The 26,703-nt window shown below is 47.0% G+C and overlaps 1 protein-coding gene across 1 annotated transcript in view; it reads left to right on the plus strand.

Moving 5' to 3' along the window:
• endou (endonuclease, polyU-specific) overlaps positions 1–26,703 on the plus strand; it is an 88,909-nt gene that overhangs the window by 13,384 nt on the left and 48,822 nt on the right. The window contains exons 2-5 of the mRNA XM_078198907.1: positions 2,292–2,415; positions 3,993–3,997; positions 5,050–5,169; positions 15,788–15,953. Of these exons, the coding sequence (XP_078055033.1) occupies positions 2,292–2,415; positions 3,993–3,997; positions 5,050–5,169; positions 15,788–15,953 (415 nt within the window). The remainder of the gene's footprint in view (positions 1–2,291; positions 2,416–3,992; positions 3,998–5,049; positions 5,170–15,787; positions 15,954–26,703) is intronic.

The raw sequence follows: 26,703 nt of genomic DNA on the forward strand, positions 1-26,703 counted from the left end.
CAACCACTGAGGTTAGACTCACCGGTCGGTAATTTCCTGGGCTATCCCTATTCCCCTTCTTGAAAATAGGAACCACATCCGCAATCCTCCAATCTTCTGGCTCTTCCCCCGTCTCCATCGACGACGCAAAGTTCATCGCCAGAGGCTCTGCAATCTCTTCCCTCGCCTCCCACAGTAACCTGGGGTACATCCCATCCGGACCCGACGACTTATCTATCTTGATGCCATTCAAAGATTCCAGCACAACCTCTTTGTTAAAGTCCACATACTCAATCTTTTCAGTCCACCGCAAGCCCGCAGTACATCCACCCAGGTCCTTCTCCTCTGTGAAAACCGAGGCAAAATACTCATTAAGCACCTCTGCCATTTCTACTGGTTCCGTACAGATTTTCCCGCCTTCACCTTTTATAGGCCCTATTCCTTCACGTCTCATTCTTTTACTCTTCACATATTTATAGAACGCCTTAGGGTTTTCCTTAATCCTTCTTGCCAAGGCCTTCTCGTGACCCCTTCTGGCTCTCCTAATTTCCTTCTTTAGTCCCTTCCTACAAGCCGTATACTCATCTAGATCCCTATCTTCGCCAAGCGCTCTGAACCTTTTGTACGCTTTCCTTTTCTTCTCGACTAGGTCCCGCACAGCTTTCGTGCACCACGGTCCCTTTAACCTACCAACTCCTCCCTGTCTGCTCGGAACGTTGTCCTGTAGAACTCCGGACAGAGTTCTACAGAGTTGTCACATCTCACTCGAGTATTGTCCAAAACCGGTGAACCCAAGATCCATTAACATTGTGTTAAAAACAGAAAACGCTGGAAAGACTCAGCAGGTCCAGCAGCACCTGTGGAGACAGAGTTAGGGAGTGGCCCCGCCTCTCTTCACAGAGGCTGCCATACCTGATGACTCTTTCCAAAACTGTTTTTATTTCAGATTTCCACAACATTTTGCTTCTGTTAATACTGCAATCCTGCCGTTATAGATCACTCTTCAGGGAAGATACTCGTTTGACTATTCATTTTTCCACTCAAAATTGGTTCAAAGGAGGAGGTAATAACCTATCAGTATTGTCACTGGACTAGTAATCCAGAGACCCCGGTTCGGGGTGGCAGGGTGGTTAGCACTGCTGCCTCACAGCACCAGGGACCCGTGTTCGATTCCCGGCTTGGGTCACTGTCTGTGTGGAGTCTGCACGTTCTCTCCATGTCTGCGTGGGTTTCCTCCCGGTGCTCCAGTTTCCTCCCACAATCGGGTTTGGTGGATTGGCTATGCTAAATTGCCCCTTAGTGTCAGGGAACTAGCTCGGGTAAATGCATAGGGTTGTGGGGATAGAGCCTGGGTGGGATTGTGGTTGGTGCAGACTCGATGGGCTGAATAGTCTCCTTCTGCACTGCAGGGATTCTATCTATCTATAAAGCTCCAAGGATTGGAGTTCGAATCCCACCACAGCAGATGGTGAAATTTGAATTCAATAAAAATTTTGAATTAAAAGTCTAATGATATCCATGAAACCATTGTCGGTTGTCGTAAAAACCCATTTGGTTCACTTCAGTAGTCTGGCCCACGTGACTCCAGATTTTGTTGACTGTTAACTGCCCTCTGAAATGGTTGAGCAAACCATTCAGTTCAAGGGCAATTAGGGATGGCCTAGCCAGCGGCACTGACAAATAACAAAACAATGGTGTAAACTTCAAACCCATTAGACTCCCATGCTGCTCTACTGCAAGCCCCCTCCCACTCCCACACTTCTCCCACCCTCTCTGTTCACATCCATCCCCACACCACAACCACCCACACCTCTCCCACCGCCCCCATCATCCACCCACCCCCGCAGCCCTTCCAGCCACCCCCCCCGCTCACATCCTCCACCCATTCACTCCCCCCCACCACAACCACAATCACCCACACACCTCTCCCCCACTCATAACCTACTCCTCCGCTCATATCCTCCACCCACACCACAACAACTCCTCCTACTCCCCTATGCACCTCTTCTCACACGCACACACACACATACAGACACAGACACGCACACACACACACATACAGCAACATACTCCATGTGTTCTCTGCTGCCTGCACCAGTTTCTAGGTGTGATATCAAGGCTTCCTTGGTGATGGTGAACAAGCAAGTCACTTTCCCCCACCCAGAAAATGAAAAGGGTAAAAGCAGGAAATAGGAATACTGTTCCAAATTGTTTATTCCTCCTCGGGCACGGAAACAGAGCTCGTTTCCTCAGGAGATGGGAGCAGGAATAGAAGGGAGACTTAGTCATTGTATTAATCTCTATTTTAACAGGAAGCAAGAACTCATGTGTCAATCGATGTGGAGAACGTGTGAACCACAATTACAGCTGTCAGTGCAATCGTGCATGTGTGAAATACGGGGACTGCTGCTCCGATTACAACTTCTGTCGATGTATGTAAAAAAAACTAACAGAATGTTCAACTACTCACATACAGGAAACATAAAGAGTTTTAGTCAGTGCAGACTGGAGGGGCCGAATGGTCTCCTTCTGCACTGTAGGGATTCTCTGATTCTATTGGTGGCTACAACCCTCTCCCTGAGGCTAAAGCTGACTCTGTCTCGGACTGTGACCTGTGACTGTTTCCAATTACATCACTCGATTCTGCCCCTGCCTCAACTGAGCTGAAACCTTCATACATGCCTTTGCTGTCTCTAAATTTAATCATTCCAACATATTCCTGAAAAGCCTCCGCATCCTTGCTGACCAGAATATAACTCACACCAACCCCTCTATTTCCTTCCACACTCTGGCAGTGCCTCCATGTGAAAATTATCCTTTGTTTTCAAACATCTGCACAGCTTCATCCCTCCCCAACTATGGAAGCTCTTTCAACCCCATAATCCACTGAACTCACTCCATTTCCAGCTTCTTGTTCAATCCAGATTTAATCGCCTGCTTCCTGAACTCTAGAATTCCCCCTTTAAATTATTCTGCTTTGCAGCATCACCTACTGGAAAATGCTCCTTAATGTTTACCCAATTTCTTGTCCTGACTTTCTTTCATAGAATCATACAGTGCAGAAGGAGGCCATTCAGCCCATCGAGTCCGCACCGATCACAATCCCACCCAGGCCCTATCCCCATAACCCCATATATTTACCCTCGCTATTCCTCCTGACACTAAGGGGCAATTTAGCATGGCCAATCCACCTAACCCAGACATCTTTGGACTGTGGGAGGAAACCGGAGCACCCGGAGGAAACCAATGCAGACTCGGGGAGAATGTACAAACTCCACACAGACAACTCTTTCTCTGCTTCTGTCTCCCTCTCGCACTGGCTGTATCTCTTGCACTGGCTTTCTCTCTCTCTGTTTCTGTGTCTCTCTCACACTGGCTCTTTCTCTCTCGCACTGGCTGTATCTCTTGCACTGGCTTTCTCTCTCTCTGTTTCTGTGTCTCTCTCACACTTGCTGTATCTCTTGCACTGGCTTTCTCTCTCTGTTTTGGTGTCTCTTGCGCACTGGCTTTCTCTCGCTGTTTCTGTCTCTCTCGCACTCGTAGATAGTATACACTGCTGCTACTGTTCGTCAGTGGTGGAGGGTTTGAATGTTTGTGGATGTGATGCCAATCAAGCAGACTGCTTTTTCCTGGATGGTGTTGAGTTTCTTGCGTGTTGTTGGAGCTGCATTCATCTGAGCAAGTGGGGTATATTCCATCACACACCTGACTTGTGCCTTGCAGATGGCAGACAGGCTTTGAGGAGTCAGGAAGTGAGTTAGTCGCCACAGGATTCCTAGCCTTTAACCTGCTCTGATGATGATGTAATTGAATGTCAAGGGGCGATGGTTAGATCCTCTCTTCTTGGAGATGGTCACTGCCTGGCACTTGTGTGGCGCGAATGTTACTTACCACATCTTAGCCCAAGCCTGGATATTGTTCAGGTCTTGCTGCATTTGGACTGTTTCAGTATCTGAGGAGTGGCGAGTGACACTGAACCAGTGAACATCCCCACTTCTGACCTTGTGGTGAAGGGAAGGTCACTGATGAAGCAGCTGAAGATGGCTGGGCCCAGGTCACTACCCTGAGGAATTCTCTCCGTCCCTCTCTCTCCGTCCCTCTCTCTCCGTGCCTCTCTCTCTCTGTCTCTCTCTCTCTCTGTCCCTCTCTCTCTGTCCCTCTCTCTCTGTGTCTCTCTCTCTGCGTCTCTCTCTCTGTGTCTCTCTCTCTGCGTCTCTCTCTCTGTGTCTCTCTCTCTGTGTCTCTCTCTCTCTCTGTCCCTCTCGCTCTGTGCCTCTCTCTCTGTCCCCCTCTCTCTCTGTCCCTCTCTCTCTGTCCCCCTCTCTCTCTGTCTCTCCCTCTCTGTCCCCCTCTCTCTCTGTCCCCCTCTCTCTCTGTCCCCCTCTCTCTCTGTCCCCCTCTCTCTCTGTCCCCCTCTCTCTCTGTCCCCCTCTCTCTCTGTCCCCCTCTCTCTCTGTCCCCCTCTCTCTCTGTCCCCCTCTCTCTCTGTCCCCCTCTCTCTCTGTCCCCCTCTCTCTCTGTCCCTCTCTCTCTCTGTCCCTCTCTCTCTCTGTCCCTCTCTCTCTCTGTCCCTCTCTCTCTCTGTCCCTCTCTCTCTGTCCCTCTCTCTCTGTCTCTCGCTCTCTGTCTCTCGCTCTCTGTCTCTCTCTCTCTGTCTCTTCCTTTCTCTGTCTGTATCTCGCTCTGACTGTATTTGCTGTTTCTTTATCTCAGTCTCTGTCTCTCTCTCTCTCATCACTCCCAAATTCTGCCTTTTACTATTTCAATCTCCCTCCAGCTTTCTAGCTCTCACTCTCTGCCTGGGTGTTAAAGTCTGTCTTTCTCTCCCTCGGTCCGTCTCTCGTTCCTGATCTCAGTCTCTCCAGAGCTTGGTCTCTTTAACCGAGCTTTTGCTCAGTTGTTCTCACAACTCTAACTCTTTATATGGTTTGATGTTAAATTTTGTCTAATTATTTTGCCATTATAATGTTCAAACTCAGTCTCCCAGGTGTAGGGTTAGGGAGCTCAGAGGATTGGACTGAAGTATTGATCATGGTTAGAATCTAAATGTGGTCTTTTCAATTACTGCAGCAGATTCATCTTGCAAAGGAAGATGCGGTGAAACTTATAATTCCAAGAATCCTTGTCACTGCAACACCAAATGCAGCCGATACCACAACTGCTGCCAGGATTATTCCTCTCAGTGTGGGGGTAAGAGTTAAACACCAATGAAACAGCACATTCCTCATTTTCCATCTGGAAACACCCTCCTCCCTTTCTCTCTCTCTCTGCCTCTGTCTCTTTCTCTCTCTGCCTCCTTCTTTCTCTCTGATTCTCTACCTCTTTCTCTGCCTCTGTCTCTTTCTCTCTCTCTCTGTGCATAAACTTGGAAGTATTGTGAACTGTGAGGAGGACAATGTGTGGCTTTAAAAATATATAATCAGGTTAGTAGGATAGGCAGCCAAGTAACATTTAATGCAGAAAAATATGAAACAGTTGGAAATGCTAATGTATGACATAGATGGTGTATGTCTGAGATCAGATATGGTCATGTGTTAATCTCTCACTCTCTCGCGAGAGAGAGAGAGAGAGGGAGGTTGGAACAGTATGCTCAGGTGCAACATGCCTACTTTATAACCTGTTTAGCTGTAATATTAATAACAAGCATTGAGCCGGTGCCAGAGTATGACTGCACTCTGTCCAGAACCAAGAACACCTCGAGTCCACAGATAAGAAGAACCATCTCAGAACATGGTAACAGCAGTGGAGATATCAATGTACAAAACACATCGGTGCCATTGATGGAATCACAGAGTGAATGAAAACTCATTAACAGCTCATTCTTACTGCTAAACAGAAGGAGATGACAACTAGAAAGAACTAATGATGACTGCACCTGATTAGGAGTCCCTGTCCCTCCTTCTCCTCCTGCCCCTCTCCCTGCCCCTCTCCCTGCCCCTCTCCCTGCCCATGCTCCTCCTCCACCCACTTGACTATCATGGGGACCAGGAGAAACCCAGCAATGGGAGTTATGGAAACACCATTTAAGAACATAAGAACTAGGAGCAGGAGTAGGCCATCTGGCCCCTCGAGCCTGCTCCACCATTTAATAAGATCATGCCTGATCTTTTTGTGGACTCAGCTCCACTTACCCGCCCGCTCACCATAACCCTTAATTCCTTCACTGTTCAAAAATCTATCTATCCTTGCCTTTAAAACATTCTACGAGGTAGCCTCAACTGCTTCACTGGGCAGGGAATTCCACAGATTCACAACTCTTTGGGTGAAGAAGTTCCTCCTCAACTCAGTCCTAAATCTGTTTCCCCTTATTTCGACGCTATGCCCCTTAGTTCTAGTTTCACCCGCCAATGGAAACAACTTCCCTGCCTTCTTATCTATTCCCTTCATAATCTTATATGCTTCTATAAGATCTCCCCTCATTCTTCTGAATTTCAATGAGTATAGCCCCAGTCTACTCAGTCTCTCCTCATTACCCAACCCTCTCAATCAGTCAGATGAGTACAGCACAGAAAAGGCCTTCCAGTCCATTGCGACTGCCTAATTATTCTAATCCCGTTTTCCAGCACTTGGTCCATAAAAACATAAGAACTTGCAAGTGCAAGTCTAAATGCTTCTTCAATGTTATGAGGGTTTCTGCCTCTCCCACCCTTTCAGGCAGTGAGATCCAGACTCCCACCACCCTCTGGGTGAAATAGTTTTTCCTCACATCCCCTCTAAGTCTCCTGTCCATTCCTTTAAATCTATGCTCCTTAGTCATTGACCCTCCACCAAGGGGAAAAGTTTCTTCCTGTCTACTCTATCAATGCCCCTCAAAATTTTATACATCTCAGTCATGTCCCCCCTCAGTCTCCTCTGCTCCAAGGAAAACAACCCCAGTCTATCCAATCTCTCATCATCACAAAAACTCTCCAGCCCAGGCAACATCCTGGTAAATCTCCTCTGCACCTTTTCCAATGCTATCACATCCCTCCTAAAATGTGGATTCCAGAACTGCACAAAATACTCTAGCTGTGGCCTAACCAACATTTTATATAGTTCCAGCATAACCCCTCTGTTTGCACTTTCTCCCAGTGTCTGCATGGGTTTCTTCTGGATGCTCCAGCTTCCTCCCACAGTCCACAGAGCTGTGTAAGTTACATGGGTCAGCTATGGTAAATGTACAGGGTTATGGGGTTGGAGAATGAGGTGATGAACCTGGATAAGATGCCCTTTCAGAAAGTCAGTGCAGACCCGACGGGCTGAATGACCTCCTCAAACAACAAAGAAACTTACAGCACAGGAACAGGCCCTTCGGCCCTCAAAGCCTGCACCGACCATGCTGCCCCTCCGAAATAAAACCCCCTACCCTTCCAGGGACCATATCCCTCTATTCCCATCCTATTCATGTGTCTGTCATCACGTCCCTTAAAAGTCACTATCGTATCTGCTTCCACTACCTCCCCCGACAGTGTGTTTCAGGCACCCACTACCCTCTGTGTAAAAAACTTGCTACTTACTCAACTTCTTACTGTGTTTACCCCAGTCCAACGCCGGCATCTCCACATCATAAAAAACTTGCCTCATACATCTCCTTTAAACCTTGCCCCACGCACTTAAACCTATGCCCCCTAGTAATTGACTCTTCCACCCTGGGAAAAAGCTTCTGACTATCCACTCTGTCCATGACCTCATAATCTTGTAGACTTCGATCAGGTCGCCCCTCAACCTCTGTCGTTCCAGTGAGAGCAAACGAAGTTTCTCCAACCTCTCCTCATAGCTAATGCCCTCCATACCAGGCAACATCCTGGTAAATCTTTTCTGTACCCTCTCCAAAGCCTCCACATCCTTCCGGTAGTGCGGCGACCAGAATTGAACACTATATTCCAAATGGGGCCTAACTAAGGTTCTACAAAAATTGGCAAGTCAGGTTGCAGCTTTAAACTCAATGCCTTGGCCATGAAGGCAAGCATGCCGTATGCCTTCTTGACTTCCTTCTCTACCTGCATTGTGACCTGTGTACCTGTACACCCAGATCCCTCTGTCTATCAATACTCTTAAGGGTTCTCCCATTTACTATATATTTCCAATCTGTATTAGACCTTCCAAAATGCATTACCTCACATTTGTCCAGATTAAACTCCATCTGCCACCTCTCCGCCCAAGCCTCCAACCGATCTATATCCTACTATATCCTCTGACGGTCCTCATCGCTTTCCGCAAATCCACCAACCTTTGTGTCATCCGCAAACTTATTAATCAAACCAGTTACATTTTCCTCCAAATCATTTATATATATATATATATATTATGAACAGCAAAGATCCCAGCACTGATCCCTAAGGAACGCCAATAGTCAACAGCCCTCCATTCAGAAATGCACCCTTCTACTGCTACCCTCTGCCTTCTATGACCAAGGTAAGAGTTTTAACAACACCAGGTTAAAGTCCAACAGGTTTATTTGGTAGCAAATACCATTAACTTTCGGAGCGCTGCTCCTTCATCAGATGGAGTGGAAATTTGCTCTCAAACAGGGCACAGAGACACAAAAATCAAGCTCCAGAATACTGATTAGAATGCCTGTTGGACTTTAACCTGGTGTTGTTAAAACTCTTACTGTGTTCACCCCAGTCCAACGCCGGCATCTCCACTTCTATGACCAAGCCAATTCTGTATCCATTTTGCAGCTCACCTCTGATCCCATGTGACTTCATCTTCTGCACTAGTCTGCCATGAAGGACCTTCTCCTTTAGGGATTCTAAGTGCATCATCTCACACTTATTAGGACTGAATTCCATTTGCCACTGATCAGCCCACTGACCAACCCGTCTGTATCCTCCTGTAATCTAAGGCTATCCTCCTCACTATTTATCACCCCAGCAAATTTCATATTATCCGCGAACTTAATGATCAACCCTCCTATATTCAAGTCTAAGCCATTTATATAAACCACAAACAGCAAAGACCCCAACACTGATCCCTGCAGGATCCTGCTGGACACAGGTGTCCAGTCTGAAAAACACCCCTCAACCATCACCCTCTGCTTCCTGCCACTCAGCCAATTCTGAATCCAATTTCCTTGAATCCCATGAGCTCAGTGGTGTTCCGCAGGGCTCTGTACTGGGACCTCTGCTATTTGTGATATATATAAATGATTTGGAAGAAGGTGTAACTGGTGTAATCAGCAAGTTTGCGGATGACACGAAGATGGCTGGAATTGCGGATAGCGAAGAGCATTGTCGGGCAATACAGCAGGATATAGATAGGCTGGAAAATTGGGCGGAGAGGTGGCGGATGGAGTTTAATCCAGATAAATGCGAAGTGATGCATTTTGGAAGAAATAATGTAGGGAGGAGTTATACAATAAATGGCAGAGTCATCAGGTGTATAGAAACACAGAGGGACCTAGGTGTGCAAGTCCACAAATCCTTGAAGGTGGCAACACAGGTGGAGAAGGTGGTGAAGAAGGCATATGGTATGCTTGCCTTTATAGGATGGGGTATAGAGTATAAAAGCTGGAGTCTGATGATGCAGCTGTATAGAACGCTGGTTAGGCCACATTTGGAGTACTGCGTCCAGTTCTGGTCGCCGCACTACCAGAAGGACGTGGAGGCATTGGAGAGAGTGCAGAGAAGGTTTACCAGGATGTTGCCTGGTATGGAGGGTCTTAGCTATGAGGAGAGATTGGGTAAACTGGGGTTGTTCTCCTTGGAAAGACGGAGAATGAGGGGAGATCTAATAGAGGTATACAAGATTATGAAGGGTATAGATAGGGTGAACAGTGGGAAGCTTTTTCCCAGGTCGGAGGTGACGATCACGAGGGGTCACGGGCTCAAGGTGAGAGGGGCGAGGTATAACTCAGATATTAGAGGGATGTTTTTTACACAGAGGGTGGTGGGGGCCTGGAATGCGCTGCCAAGTAGGGTGGTGGAGGCAGGCACGCTGACATTGTTTAAGACTTACCTGGATAGTCACATGAGCAGCCTGGGAATGGAGGGATACAAACGATTGGTCTAGTTGGACCAAGGAGCGGCACAGGCTTGGAGGGCCGAAGGGCCTGTTTCCTGTGCTGTACTGTTCTTTGTTCTTTGTTCTTACCTTCGTTTTCAGTCTCCCATTTGGGACCTTATCAAAGTCTTACTGAAGTCAAAGAAGATGATGTCAAATGTATTGCCCTCATCTACACATCTGGTCACCCCTTCGAAAAATTATAGAATCATAGAATTCCCTACAGTGCAGAAGGAGGCCAATCAGCCCATCGAGTCTGCACCGACTCTCCGGCAGTATATCTTATCCAGACCCTATCCCCATAACACCATACATTTACCATGGCTAATCCCCTAATCTACACATCTCGAAACATTAAGGGGCAATTTTGCACAGCCAATTCACCGAATCCACACATCTTTAGATGGTGGGAGGAAACCAGAGCATCCAAAAGAAACCCACATAGACAAGGGGAGAATGTGCAAACTCTACACAGTCACCCGAAGCCAGAATTGAACCTGGGTTCCTGGCGTTGTGAGGCAGCAGTGCTAACCACTGTGCCACCATGCCGCCCCCATCAAGTTGGTCAGAGATGACCTACCCTTAACAAACCCATGCTGACTGTTCCTGATTAATCCCTGCCTCTCCACATGCAGATTAATTCCGTTTCTCAGAATTGCTTCCAATAGTTTCCCCATCACCAAGATTAGATTGATTGGCCTGTAGATTCCTGCTTTATCCCTTCCTCAATAATGATACCACATTGACTGTCCTCCAGTCCCCTGGCACCTCTCCTGTGTAAGAAGTTTAACAACACCAGGTTAAAGTCCAACAGGTTTATTTGGTAGCAAAAGCCACACAAGCGACTACCATAAACACCTCTCCTGTGGCCAGAGAGGGAATGAACATTATTGCCAGCGCCAATGCTATTTCCTCACTTGCCTCACTCCTTACGTACATTTCATCCGGCCCTGGGGATTTATCTAATTTCCTCTTTAAGTTCCCCCTTGCACATTCTATACTCCTTTAGGACTTCTGCTGTTTTGAGCCCTCGATATCTGTCATAAACCTCCCTTTTTCTCTTTAGCCACTATTATATATCCCTCAATATCCAGTGTTAACTGGATTTATTGGTCCCCCCCCCCCCCCCCAACACCTTTGCCCTCTTGTAGGATCTTCTACGTATTGAACAAAAAGGCAAAGAGACAAAGAAAAGTACAGCACAGGAAATGGCCCTTCGGCCTTCCAAGCCCAATCATGATGCCCTAACTAAACTACACAAATAACCTGGCTTAAAAAGTTCTCCTGGACACATTTTAAGAATTCCGTTCCTCTAAACCTTTCACACTATGACTACCCCAGCTGATGTTGGGGAAGTTGAAATCCCCTGATATCATTACCCCATTACTTTTACACTTCTCTGAAATTTCCCTCCATATCTGTTCTTCTATTTCTCTCAGGCTGTTGGGAGCCCGGAGAACACTCCCAGCAATGTGATTGCTCCTTTTTAGTTTTTAGGTTCTATCCATTTGGCTTCATTAGAAGAACCTTCTAAGGTGTCATCCCTCCTTATTCCTATAATTGATTCCCTGGTCAAAATCATGACACCCTGTCCTCTTTTACCTTTTTCCCCATCTTGGTTGAAGATCCTATATCCTGGAATATTGAGCTGCCAATCCTGCCCCTCTCTCAACCATGTCTCAGAGACAGCAATGACATCACACCCCCGTGGTTTAACTTGTGCCTCACTCCAAAGATGTGGGGATTAGGTTGATTGGCCATGTTAAATTGCCCCTTAGCATTCCAGGATGCACAGGTTAGAGGGATTAGCGGGGTAAATATGTGGAGTTACGGGGAAAGGGCCTGAGTGGGACTGTGGTCGGTGCAGATTTGATGGGCCGAATGGCCTCCTTCTGCATTGTGGGGTTTCTATGATTTCTATGATTTCATCTGCCATGTTTGTCAGAGTCCTTGCCTTAAAATAAATACTATCCAATCTCGCCAAACTCCCTTGTGTCCTAATTGACCTATAACCTCTATGCCTTCCTGACTCACTTGTGGTCTCTTCTAATTCTGCCTGTCCATCTCCCTCTACTAAACTTTCACTCAGGATTTTTATCCCTTTTTCTACCTATATCATCAGTGCCAATATGTATCACAATCTCCGTCTGTTCTCCCACCCCCTTCAGGATGCCCTGCCACCGTTCAGTGACATCCCTGACCCTGGCATTAGGGAGGCAACACACCATCCTGGAATCTCTTTTGCGGCCACAGAAGCATCTGTCTGTTCCCCTTACAATTGAATCCCCTCCCACTACAGCCCTGCCGTTCTTCATCCTCCTGTCTTGTGCAGCAGACCCACCCATGGTGCCATGATGTTGGCTGCCATTGCTTTCCCCTCACAGTCACCTCCCTTAACAGTATCCAAACCAGTATATCTGTCAGAAAGTAAAAGTAAAAGTTTATTTATTAGTCACAAGTAAGGCTTACATTAACACTGCAATGAAGTTACTGTGAAATTCCCCGAGTCACCACACTCAGGCGCTTGTTCGGGTCGATGCATCTAACCATCTAATCAGACTGGGAGGAAACTGGAGCATCCGGAGAAATCCATGCAGACACGGGGAGAATGTGCAAACTCCACACAGACAGTGGTCCAAGCCGGGAATCGAACCCAGATCCCTGGCGCTGTGAATTTGCAGTGCTAACCACTGTGCCACCATGTTGCCGACAGGGGGATGGCCACAGAGGACTCCTGTACTACCTGCCTTCCTGTACTCATAGAAATCATAGAAACCCTACAGTACAGAAAGAGGCCATTCGGCCCATCGAGTCTACACCGACCACAATCCCACCCAGACCCTACCCCCATATCCCTACATATTTACCCGCTAATCCCTCTAACCTACCCATCTCAAGACACTAAGGGGCAATTTTAGCACGGCCAATCAACCTAACCCGCACATCTTTGGACAAGTAAGGCTTACATTAACACTGCAATGAAGTTACTGTGAAATTCCCCGAGTCACCACACTCAGGCGCTTGACTACCCTGCCTGATAGTCACCCATTCCCTTTCTGCCTGTTCAGTCTTCATCTGCAGTGCGACCACCTCACTGAACGTGCTCTCCACGACTTGTTCAGCATTGGAGATGCTCCACAGTGAGTCCACCCTCAGCTCCAGCCCCGAAACAGGGTTAGCCAGTAGCTGCAGCTGGAGCCACTTCCTGCACACATGCGCCAGAACTCTACCCGTCATGGAATCGGAGCGGGCGATGGTCCGATAATGGAAATCTCTGTTGACCTCAGGCAGGAATTTCCGGTCTTGTCTGAGAGAGGCCATAAAATCCTGTCCGTGGTCACTAGGGACGGCTGAAGCTTCCATGATTTGTCACATCACACCAGAGGAGCTGCAGGTGGCACTCTCTCCTGCCATGACTACCCCTTATTTACTCCCCTTTTTAACAAACTTTATGCTTTTGTAATGAATGCTATCAATTTACTTGCCTTGTGCGAACTTTACTTCCCTCACTTATATTACTTTATTATAATGACCCTGACTTTCACTTATTTTAACCTCCTTCCCATCCCCCCCACCTCACCTCAGAAATGATTCCATTGACTAATTAGGGATCTTTTTACCAAAGCAAGCTTTATTCATAACACAGTTTAAATATACCTCTAACAAAGTGTAACAGTTTAACTCTTAACCATTAAACAATCTTTAAACACGAAAAGAAACAACTCTTAACTTCTAATTTAATACTATTCAGTTCCAATTAAGGAATATTTCTCTTATAGATTTAAACCCTTCCTTAAAAATAGTTAGCAAATCAAGCATGCTTGCTTTGACCTTTAGTCATAACTGTGGATCTTCCAGAGATATTTTATAGAGAGAGAGATAGAGATGGCAGCTTGTAATCTGTTATCCTTAAACAGCCCTCTCCAGCCACTGAACTCACAAAGCTGCTTTTCTCAACTATAAACCTAGCTCTTCCCATTTTGAGAATCACACGACCATATGACTCTGTATACCCCACTCACCTTTCCATTATTTAGTCATGAAAACACACCAAGGGTCCTCTTCTTTGGTGAACAAAAGTTCATTAAGCCTTTTGCTAAATAAACTCTTCCATGGCTAAAATGGGTAATTGTCCTGCTTTGTAGCATCTGCTGCTTTCCTGCCAAACAAACTGAGCATTTGTAACAAAACCCTGAATCTTAAAGGAGTTCCCCCCTCTTAGACATAACATCTATTAGTAGCACAGTATCATCACCATTCCATGATCACATAGGTGATCACAATTCAAGGTAGAAAACATGAGAAAATACTTATGAAACACGCTCCATCCAAGAATTGGAAATCAAGATGAAGACAAAATTTCAGAGTTCCCAGGGAGGTTACTCGCCCACGCCAATGTTTTCCAATGTGGGTGGGTTGCGGAATGTTGAAAAATGGGTCACCAAAAATGACCCCCAAAGATCGCCTGACCTTTATTTCCATTTTCTCTCTGGGTAAATTCTCACTGCAATACCATCTGTGACTACATGAGGCAGAATAAAGAGGTCAGTGCACTTGGCACCGATTTTCTTTAACTTTCTAGGAAGCTGATTGTAGACATGGATCCTTTGGTTACCCGCAAGAGAGGACCAGAGACAAAAATCGCTGATAAACCGATTGGCTGGGATCCCACATCAGAATCTGCCAGAGAGCATTAGCTGTTCCACTGAGTCCACGACAGGACACATCAGTATGAATGTTAGTGACGGACGGAGTGACAGGGCCTCTGGTGAGCAGCCTGCAGAGTAAAAAACTAAAATCAGGAACAAAGCAGTTTAAAGATAATTTCTTGAGGTATGGTTTTTGCAACACATGACCACTTCCATCTAGAAGGACAAGGGCAGCAGATACATGGGAACACCACCACCTGCAAGTTCCCCTCCAAGCCACTCACCATCCTGACTTGGAAATATATCGCCATTCCTTCACAGTCGCTGATTCAAAATCCTTGAATTCCCTCCCTAACGGCATTGTGGGTCAACCCAGTGCACATGGGCTGCAGCGATTCAAGAAGGCAGCTCACCACCACCTTCTAAGGGCAACTAGGGATGGGCAATAAATGCTGGCCAGCCGGCGACGCCCGTGTCCCACAAATGAATTTTAAAAAATTGTACCAACCAAATCAGGATGCAAAGCCCGCGTTAAAAACAAGCCACGAGTCCATGAGGTTGTCATCATTCTGGATTAGCATCTCCTAGGAATCTCCAGTGCTGAGTAGCACCAACATCCACAAGCAAAATAATGCAGATACTGCAGATCTGAAATCCAAACAGAAAATGCTGGAAAAACTCAGCAGGTCTCGCAGAACCTGTGGGGAAAGAGAGAGAGAGAGAGAGAGTGGCCACTGAGTGGCCTCCTGCACTGTGAGGATCACATAGATCCGATAGTTAATGTTTCGAGTCTATTTACCCTTGTACAGAACAGCCTTGCTATGTCTGTCTAACCTGACTTATTTAATGGGTCAATTAGTTATTAATTACACAACTAAAGTAAATGAAAGTTACGCTTACCTAGCTTGGAGACAAGGGAAGAAGATTCATCAGCCACTGGAGGCTGAGAAAAGATAGACCTCTTATCCCGACACCAAATTCCTGACTTTGCACTCAGTCTATGTCGCACTCAGGCATCATCTCCTTTGTGTCTCCACACTCTATCTCAGTGCCTCTTGTTCTCACGTTCTCTCTCTCTCACTCACTCTCTTTCTACCCCTGTCACTGACTGGGCTTGCAGTCTAGAACATGTGAATTTCCTGGTGTTTGAAGATGTGAATTTTATTAACTTACAGAAAGCAATCCTGGAGCCAGTTTTACCGAAAAGGAAATTCTCGTTGTTTCTGAGCAGCTTTACTCCTTGGACACCAACAAAGCAACAGAGAATGAGGTTCACCTAAATCTTCAAGACTCTGTTCCCAACTCCAAGACTGGCGCTAAGATTGATCTAGCTCAGCAACGGTGAGTGCAGGCACGAGCTTGAAATCATCCGAAACTTGATTGTTCCAAGGCCAGACTGTGAAGGGATTTGATTATGAGAATGTGTTTTAAATCTGAGGCTTTCTCAGACCAGGAGCCAATGTGGCCACTTGCCGTGGGTGGCACAGTGGTGGGCGGCACAGAGGCACTGCTGCCTCGCAGCTCCAGGGACCTGAGTTCAATTCCGGCCTCGGGTCACTGTTTGGGTGGAGTTTGCACATTCTCCCCGTGTCTGTGTGGGTTTCCTCCGGGTGATCCGGTTTCCAAAGATGGGCAGCAACAAAAACGGAAAACGCCGCACCCTCAGACAGTGACTCTGTCTCCGCCGCGCACTCAGACAGTGACTCTGTCTCCGCCGCACTCTCAGACAGTGACTCTGTCTCCGCCGCACCCTCAGACAGTGACTCTGTCTCCGCCGCGCACTCAGACAGTGACTCTGTCTCCGCCGCACTCTCAGACAGTGACTCTGTCTCCGCCGCACCCTCAGACAGTGACTCTGTCTCCGCCGCACTCTCAGACAGTGACTCTGTCTCTGCCGCACTCTCAGACAGTGACTCTGTCTCCGCCGCACCCTCAGACAGTGACTCTGTCTCCGCCGCACTCTCAGACAGTGACTCTGTCTCTGCCGCACTCTCAGACAGTGACTCTGTCTCCGCCGCGCACTCAGACTGCGCTCCAACAATGTGGGCCAATTGGGGCCATTAACTGACCAATTAATGTTCACTCATCCTAACACTATTAGTACATTACTGGCCGATATAGTGTCTAGCCCAACAACCTTCCCTGTGTGGGTGGCTGGCTGTAGTGGGGGTCCACCCCCTTAATGGGCCTGCTGCATCCAATGGGGGCCTCTCCAAGGTGCAATGTCTTCAGATTCCCATCTGTCCCTGACCTTTGTACCCCGACACCCATCCCCCACCCCCCACCCCCTCACCTATGCCTGGCATCCTGGCCACAGTGAAATCCTTGGACTCACCGCTGGCCCCTGCAACAAATATTCAGAATCAAATTAATGAGTTAACAGCACAAATAGAGAGAAAGCAGTACGATTTAGTTGTGATTATTCAGATGAGGTCTCTGTCTGCACTGAGTGCTGCCTGGCTGTGTGAGAGTGCTTTTGGAGTTGGGGGGCCAGCAGGGAGTCAAGCGGCAGAGGCCACAAGGGAGAGTGCTGATTGGGCAGTAAGGGAGAGTGCTGATTGGGCAGTAAGGGAGAGTGCTGATTGGGCAGTAAGGGAGAGTGCTGATTGGGCAGTAAGGGAGAGTGCTGATTGGGCAGTAAGGGAGAGTGCTGATTGGGCAGTAAGAGAGAGTGCTGATTGGGCAGTAAGAGAGAGTGCTGATTGGGCAGTAAGGGAGAGTGCTGATTGGGCAGTAAGAGAGAGTGCTGATTGGGCAGTAAGGGAGAGTGCTGATTGGGCAGTAAGGGAGAGTGCTGATTGGGCAGTAAGGGAGAGTGCTGATTGGGCAGTAAGGGAGAGTGCTGATTGGGCAGTAAGGGAGGGTGCTGATTGGGCAGTAAGGGAGAGTGCTGATTGGGCAGTAAGGGAGAGTGCTGATTGGGCAGTAAGGGAGAGTGCTGATTGGGCAGTAAGGGAGAGTGCTGATTGGACAGTTCGTGCTACTCTTGACTCTCTGAAACTGACAGTGAGTTTTTGTCTTTAAAATAACTTAAAGGTGACATCACAGGAGGGCTGTGATTTGATTGGCTGAAAGGGAGCTTTGCTAAATTTGAAAATCCATTCAAATTGCGTTGAGACTGAGGAAATAAGGAGATATATAATAAAAAAAGTTTAAATTTTAAAAAATTAAAACCGAATTTAAAAACTAATTAAATAAAATAGAGATGGAGGGTCAGGTGATATGTTGTTTATCCATGATGTGGGAGCTTGTGGATTCCACTATGATTCCCAGTGAGCATGTCTGTAGGAAGTGTTGGTTGCTTGAGGAATTCTGGCTCAGAGTGGATGAGCTGGATTCTGAGCTTTGGACATGGTGACACATTAGAGAGGGGGAGAGATACCTGGACACTGTGTTCCAGGAGGCTGTCACACCCCCTTAGATTAAATACCTTGAATTTGGCCAGTAGTCAGGGACAGGAGGTTGTGGCTGCAATTGAGGCACATAGAAGGATCCAGGAGGTAGGGTTGCAGGAGCCTCAGTCATAGAACCATACAATCCCTCCAGTGCAAAAGGAGGCCATTCGGCCCATTGAGTTTGCACCGACCACAATCCCACCCAGCCCCTATCCCCCAACCCCACATATTTACCCTACAGGTCCCTCTGAAACTAAGGGGCAATTTAGCATGGCCAATCATCCTAATCTGCACTTCTTTGGACTGTGGGAGGAAACCAGAGACCCGGAGGAAACGCACGCAGACACGGGGAGAAAGTGTAAACTCCACACAGACAGTGACCTGAGCCGGGAATCGAACCTGGGTCCTTGGCGCTGTGAGGCAGCAGTGCTAACCACTGCACCACCACGCCGCCCCAAAGTCTCTTTACTTGTCCAACAGGTTCGAGGTTCTTGCTCTCTGTGTGAACGGGAGCAGGTACTGCAGGGAGGATGAGCAAACTGACCGCAGCGCCGTGGTACAAGGAGCTGTTCAAGTGGGGGGAGAGAAAAGAAATGTAGTCATAATTGGGGATAGTATAGTTGGGGGCATAGACACTGTTCTCTGTGACCAGGATCGAGAATCCCAAAGGTTGTGTTGCCTGCCTGGTGCTTGGGTTCGGGATATCTCATCTGGGCTGCAGAGGAACTTGGAGTGGGAGAGTAAAGACCCAGTTGTCGTGGTCCACGTAGGTACCAATGATATAGGTAGAAGAGGAACAAAGCTTCTGCTAAGGGAGTATGAATAGCTAGGACTAAATTAAAAAGCAGAACCAAAAAGATAATAATCGAGCTAATTGGCACAGGGTCAATAAGAGATTGGTGTGGGAGGAATGGGTTTGAATTCATGGGACATTGGCACCAGTATTGGGGAAGAGGGGACCTGTTCCGATGGGATGGTCTTCATCTGAATCGTGCTGGGACCAGAGACCTGGCGAATCGTATAACTAGGGCTGTAGATAGGGCTTTAAACTAAATAGTGGGGGGGAGCGCTCAGTTGTACGGGAAATTAGAAAATCAAAGATAAAGGAGAGGGTAGAAGTGCAGGTTAATGATGAGGACTTTCAACTAGTTAAAGGAGCCGAGAGCTCAGGAGAGGTTAGTAAAGTTTCCAGACCACGTAATCGAACAGAGAGTATAGAAGGTGGCAGGAATCTAACCTCAGGAAGAGCACAAATGGTATGAGAAGGGAGGTGGCCCATGCAGAACTGAGGGTGTTGTACCTAAACACGATCAGTATACGGAACAAGGTAAATCAGCTTGTTGCGCACATTGAAATTGGCCGGTACGATGTTGTGGGCATCACAGAGACATGGCTGCAAGGGGATCAGGGCTGGGATTTAAATATCCAAGGATATGTGTCCTATCGAAAGGACAGGCAGATGGGAAAGGAGGTGGGGTTGCATTGTTAGTAAGGAATGAAATTAAATCGATGGCGGCACAATGGCACAGTGGTTAGCACGGCTGCCTCACAGTGCTGGGGACCCGGGTTCGATTCCCAGCTTGGGTCACTGTCTGTGTGGAGTTTGCACATTCTCCTCGTGTCTGCGTGGGTTTTCTCCGGGTGCTCCGGTTTCCTCCCACAGTCCAAAGATGTGCGGGTTAATAGAACATAGAACATAGAACATTACAGCGCAGAACAGGCCCTTCGGCCCACGATGTTGCACCGACCAGTTAAAAAAAAACTGTGACCCTCCAACCTAAACCAATTTCTTTTCGTCCATGAACCTATCTACGGATCTCTTAAACGCCCCCAAACTAGGCGCATTTACTACTGAAGATGTGACTAGACACTTAGATGGGGGAAGAGCGGTTTATATGGATTTGGTAGATGTGGTTTATATGGATTTCAGTAAGGCGTTTGATAAGGTGCCCCATGCAAGGCTTATGGAGAAAGTGAAGGGGCATGGGATACAAGGGGACGTTGCTTTGTGGATTCAGAACTGGCTTACCCACAGAAGGCAAAGAGTGGTTGTAGATGGGTCTTTTTCAGAGTGGAGGTCGGTCACCAGTGGGGTGCCCCAGGGATCTGTTCTGGGACCCTTGCTCTTTGTGATTTTTATAAATGACCTGGATGAGGAAGTGGAAGGATGGGTTGGCAAGTTTGCTGATGACACAAAGGTTGGAGGTATTGTGCATAGTGTAGAGGGATGTCAGCAGTTGCAACGAGACATAGATAAGATGCAAGACTGGGCGGAGAAATGGCAGATGGACTTCAACCCAGATAAGTGTGTGGTGGTTCATTTTGGCAGGTCAAATAGGATGGAAGAATATAATATTAAGGGTAAGACGCTTGGCAGTGTGGAAGAACAGAGGGATCTTGGGGTCCGGGTTCATAGGATGCTCAAAGCAGCATCGCAGGTGGAGGCTGTGGTTAAGAGGGCGTATGGAATACTGGCCTTCATCAATAGAGGAATTGAGTTTAGAAATCGGGAGATAACGCTGCAGCTGTATAGGACCCTGGTCAGATCCCACCTGGAGTACTGTGCCCAGTTCTGGTCGCCTCATTACAGAAAGGATGTGGAAGCCATAGAACAGGTGCAGAGGAGATTTACGAGGATGTTGCCGGGATTAAGTGGTATGCCTTATGAGGATAGGTTGAGAGAGCTAGGTCTATTCTCCTTGGAGAGGTGAAGGATGAGAGGTGACCTGATAGAGGTGTATAAGATGTTGAGAGGTATTGATAGAGTGGATTCTCAGAGGCTTTTACCCAGGGCTGAAATGGTTGTCACGAGAGGCCACAGGTTTAGGGTGTTGGGGAGTAGGTATAGAGGAGATGTTAGGGGTAAGTTTTTCACTCAGAGGGTGGTGGGTGCGTGGAATGGCTGCCGGTAGTGGTGGTGGAAGTGGATTCGATTGAGTCTTTTAAGAGACTTTTGGATCGGTTCATGGAGGTTAGTAAGATAGAGGGTTATAGATGAGCCTAGAAGGTAAGGAAATTGTTCGGCGCAACTTGTGGGCCGAAGGGCCTGTTTGTGCTGTAGCTTTTCTATGTTCTCTATGTTCTATGTTCTATTCCCTGCATCAACCTTCTCTGTTACCTCATCAAAAAAATACAATTTGATTCGTGAAACTTGATCTGCCTTTTACAAATCCATGCTCCCTCTCTTTAATTAACTCAAATTTCTCCAAGTTCCTGTTGATTATTTTCCCCAAATAGTTTATAAAACCTTACTGATGTTATACCGACCAGTCTCTAGTTACTAGAAATGTCCTGACATACTTTCTTGAATAAGGGTGCCACAATCCTCTGGCAACTCTCCCATGATCCTTTGCTATTTGCATCATGGCTTCCTTTAGATTTCTGGGATGCAAGCCATCCAAACTAATTTATCCACTCTAAGCAAACACCGTGGGATTTTACCTTGTATATTTACCTTTGGAGCAGCAACTTATTAAATCACAGAATCATTGAGTCACAAAGCAGAAAAGGCCCTTTGGCTCATCAAGTCTGAACTGACATATGAGGAACACCGTGTTTATTTATTCATATTGACCTCTCACCTGTTCGCATATGGCACTTTGCCCATAGCCCTGAATGTTATGATGTGCCAAATGCACATCCAGATACTTCTTAAAGGATGTGAGGCAACTCGTCTCTACCACCTTCCCAGGCAGCGCATTCCAGACTGTCAGCACTCTCTGGGTAAAAATGTTTTTCCTCACATCCCCCCTAAACATCTTGCCCCTCACCTTGAACCTGTGTCTCTTTGTGACTGAGCCTTCAACTAAGTTCCTTATCCAGTCTGTCCATGCCCTTCATAATTTTGTACACCTCAATCAGGTCACCCCTCATAGAACATAGAACATAGAACATTACAGCGCAGAACAGGCCCTTCGGCCCACGATGTTGCACCGACCAGTTAAAAAAAAACTGTGACCCTCCAACCTAAACCAATTTCTTTTCGTCCATGAACCTATCTACGGATCTCTTAAACGCCCCCAAACTAGGCGCATTTACAACTGATGCTGGCAGGGCATTCCAATCCCTCACCACCCTCTGGGTAAAGAACCTACCCCTGACATCGGTTCTATAACTACCCCCCCTCAATTTAAAGCCATGCCCCCTCGTGCTGGATTTCTCCATCAGAGGAAAAAGGCTATCACTATCCACCCTATCTAAACCTCTAATCATCTTATATGTTTCAATAAGATCCCCTCTTAGCCGCCGCCTTTCCAGCGAAAACAATCCCAAATCCCTCAGCCTCTCCTCATAGGATCTCCCCTCCATACCAGGCAACATCCTGGTAAACCTCCTCTGCACCCTCTCCAAAGCCTCCACATCCTTCCTGTAATGTGGGGACCAGAACTGCACACAGTACTCCAAGTGCGGCCGCACCAGAGTTGTGTACAGTTGCAACATAACGCTACGACTCCTAAATTCAATCCCCCTACCAATAAACGCCAAGACACCATATGCCTTCTTAACAACCTTATCTACTTGATTCCCAACTTTCAGGGATCTATGCACACATACACCTAGATCCCTCTGCTCCTCCACACTATTCAAAGTCCTCCCGTTAGCCCTATACTCAACACATCTGTTATTCCTACCAAAGTGAATTACCTCACACTTCTCCGCATTAAACTCCATCCGCCACCTCTCGGCCCAACTTTGCAACCTGTCTAAGTCTTCCTGCAAACTACGACACCCTTCCTCACTGTCTACCACACCACCGACTTTGGTGTCATCAGCAAATTTGCTAATCCACCCAACTATACCCTCATCCAGATCATTAATAAATATTACAAACAGCAGTGGCCCCAAAACAGATCCCTGAGGTACACCACTTGTAACCGCACTCCATGATGAATATTTACTATCAACCACCACCCTCTGTTTCCTATCCGCTAGCCAATTCCTGATCCAATTTCCTAGATCACCCCCAATCCCATACATCTGCATTTTCTGCAGAAGCCTACCATGGTGAACCTTATCAAACGCCTTACTAAAATCCATATATACCACGTCCACTGCCTTGCCCCCATCCACCTCCTTGGTCACTTTCTCAAAAAACTCAATAAGGTTAGTAAGGCACGACCTACCTGCCACAAAACCATGCTGACTATCACCTATCAATTCATTACTCTCCAAATAACTATAAATCCTATCCCTTATAATTTTTTCCAACATCTTGCCGACAACAGAAGTGAGACTCACCGGTCTATAATTCCCGGGGAAGTCTCTGTTCCCCTTCTTAAACAATGGGACAACATTCGCTAACCTCCAATCTTCTGGTACTATACCAGAGGCCAACGACGACCTGAAGATCAGAGCCAGAGGCTCTGCAATCACTTCTCTTGCCTCCCAGAGAATCCTTGGATAAATCCCATCCGGACCAGGGGATTTATCTATTTTCAGACCCTCCAGAATATCCTGCACATCCTCCTTATCAACTGTAATACTGTCTATTCTACTCCCCTGCAACCCAGTGTCCTCCTCAGCTATATTCATGTCCCCTTGCGTGAACACCGAAGAGAAATATTGGTTCAATGCTTCACCAATCTCCTCCGGTTCCACACATAACTTCCCTCTGCCATCTATAACTGGCCCTAAACTTGCCCTAACCAACCTTCTGTTCTTGACATACCTATAGAACGCCTTAGAATTCTCTTTAACCCTATCCGCCAAAGTCTTCTCATGTCCCCTTTTAGCCCTTCTAAGCTCGCTCTTCAACTCCCTCTTAGCCAATCTAAAGCTTTCTAGTGCACTACCCGAGTGCTCACGTCTCATCCGAACATAAGCCTCCTTTTTCTTTTTAACCAACAAAGAAACTTTTTTGGTGCACCACGGTTCCCTAGCCCTACCAATTCCTCCTTGCCTGACAGGGACATACCTATCACAGACTCGCAGTAGCTGCTCCTTGAAAAAACTCCACATGTCGGACGTTCCCAGTCCCTGTAATCTCCTAGTCCAACCTATGTTTCCTAATTCTCTCCTAATAGCCTCATAATTACCCTTCCCCCAGCTAAAACCATTGGCCCGAGGTTCATGCCTATCCCTTTCCATCACTAAGGTGAATGTAACCGAATTGTGGTCACTATCACCAAAATGCACACCAACTTCCAAGTCTAGCACCTGGTCTGGCTCATTTCCCAGCACCAGATCCAATATAGCCTCACCTCTAGTTGGCCTGTCTACATACTGAGTCAAAAAACCTTCCTGCACGCTTTGAACAAAAACTGACCCCTCTAACGAGCTAGAGCTATAACAATTCCAGTCAATATTAGTCAAGTTAAAATCCCCCATAACAATTGCCCTATTACTTTCACTCCTAAGCAGGATTGACTCCGCAATCCTTTCCTCAACCTCTCTAGAACTTTTAGGAGGTCTATAAAAGACTCCCAACAGGGTGACCTCTCCTCTCCTATTTCTAATCTCCGCCCATACTACCTCAACAGATAAGTCCTCATCAAACCTCCTCTCTGACACTGTGATACAATCTCTGACCAATAATGCTACCCCTCCCCCTCTTCTACCTCCTTCCCTACTTCGACTAAAACATTTGAACCCCGGGACCTGCAGCATCCATTCCTGCCCCTGCTCTATCCATGTCTCTGAAATAGCCACAACATCGAAGTCCCAGGTACTGATCCACGCTGCAAGTTCACCCACTTTATTGCGAATACTTAGGTTGATTGGCCAGGTTAAAAATTGCCCCTTAGAGTCCTGAGATGTGTAGGTTAGAGGGATTCGCGGGTAAATATGTAGGGATATGGGGGTAGGGCCTGGGTGGGATTGTGGTCGGTGCAGACTCGATGGGCCAAATGGCCTCTTTCTGCACTGTAGGGTTTCTATGATTCTATGATAGCAAGAAGCGATATAGGGTCAGAAGGCATAGAATCTGTGTGGGTAGAGTTGAGGAATCACAAAGGCAAAAAGACCCTGATGGGAGTTATGTACAGGCCCCCTAGCAGTAGTCAGGATGTGGGGCAGAAACTAAATCAGGAGATAGAAGAGGCAATATTACAATAATCATGGGGAACTTCAATATGCAGGTGCACTGGGAAAATCAAAAAAAGGAATTTGTGGAATGTCGAAGAGATGGTTTTTTGGAGTAGCTTGTGACAGAGCCTACTAGGGAACAGGCAATTCTGGATTTGGTGATGTGTAATGAGGCAGACTTGATTAGGGAACTTAAGGCGAAGGAACCCTTAGGGAGCAGTGACCAGAATATGATAGAATTTACCCTGCAGTTTGAGAGGGAGAAGCTGGAATCAGATGTAACGGTATTACAGTTAAATAAAGGTAACTACAAAGACATGAGGGAGGAGCTGGCCAGAGTTGATTGGAAAGGGAGCCTAGCAGGAAAGACAGTGGAACGGCAATGGCAGGCGTTTTTGCGGGTCATTCGGGAGACACAACAGAAATTCATCCCAAGGAGGAGGAAACATGCTGGGGGGAGGACGAGGCATCCATGGCTGATGAGGGAAGTCAAGGACAGCATAAAAGCAAAAGAAAAAGCATACAAAGTGGCGAGGATTAGTGGGAAACCAGAGGATTGGGAAGCCTTTAAAAGTGAGCAGAGGACAACTAAAAAAGCAATAAGGGGGAAAAAGTGTAAGCTAGCTTGTAATATGCAAGAAGACAGGAAGTTTTTTTCAATATCTAAAAGGTAAGAGAGAGGCAAAAATAGACATTGGACCACTGGAAAATGAAGCTGGAGAAGTAATAGTAGGAAACAAAGCAATGGCAGAGGAACTGAATAGTTACTTTCCATCAGTCTTCATGGTGGAAGACACCAGTGGGATGCCAGAGCTCCAGGAGAATCAGGGGGCACAGGTGAGTGTAGTGGCCATCAGTAAGGAGAAGGTTCTGGGAAGCTGAAAGGTCTGAAGGTGGATAAATCCCCTGAACTGGATGGACTACACCCCAGGGTTCTAAAGGAGATAGCTGAGGAAATTGTGGAGGCATTGATGGTGATCTTTCAGGAATCACTGGAGGCAGGGAGGGTCCCAGAGGACTGGAAAGTAGCTCATGTAACACTGCTGTTTAAGAAGGGAGGGAGGCAGCAGATGGGAAATTATAGGCCGGTTAGCCTGACTTCAGTCATTGGCAAGATTTTAGAGTCCATTATTAAAGATGAGATTGCGGAGTACTTGGAAGTGCATGATAAAGTAGGACTGAGTCAGCACGGCTTTGTCAAGGGGAGGTCAGGTCTGACAAATCTGTTAGGGTTCTTTGAGGAGGTAACAAGGAAGTTAGATAAAGAAGAACATGTGGATGTGATTTATTTAGATTTCCAAAAGGCCTTTGACAAGGTGCTGCATAGCAGACTGTTAAATAAGTTAAGAGACCATGGTGTTGAAGGTAAGATCCTGGCATGGTTAGAGGATAGGCTGACTGGCAGAAGGCAGAGAGTGGGGACAAAAGCATCCATGACTGATGAGGGAAGTCAAGGACAGCATAAAAACAAAAGAAAAAGCATACAAAGTGGCGACGATTAGGGGGAAGCCAAAGAATTGGGAAGACTTTAAAAGTGAGCAGAGGACAACTAAAAAAAGCAAGATGGCAGCTGGTGACTAGTGGTGTGCCTCAGGGGTCGGTGCTGGGACCACAACTTTTCACAATATACATTAACGATTTGGAGGAAGGAACTGAAAGCACTGTTGCCAAGT

Source organism: Mustelus asterias, chromosome 27 (assembly GCF_964213995.1).
Source record: "Mustelus asterias chromosome 27, sMusAst1.hap1.1, whole genome shotgun sequence".
In the NCBI taxonomy this organism is placed as follows: domain Eukaryota; kingdom Metazoa; phylum Chordata; class Chondrichthyes; order Carcharhiniformes; family Triakidae; genus Mustelus; species Mustelus asterias.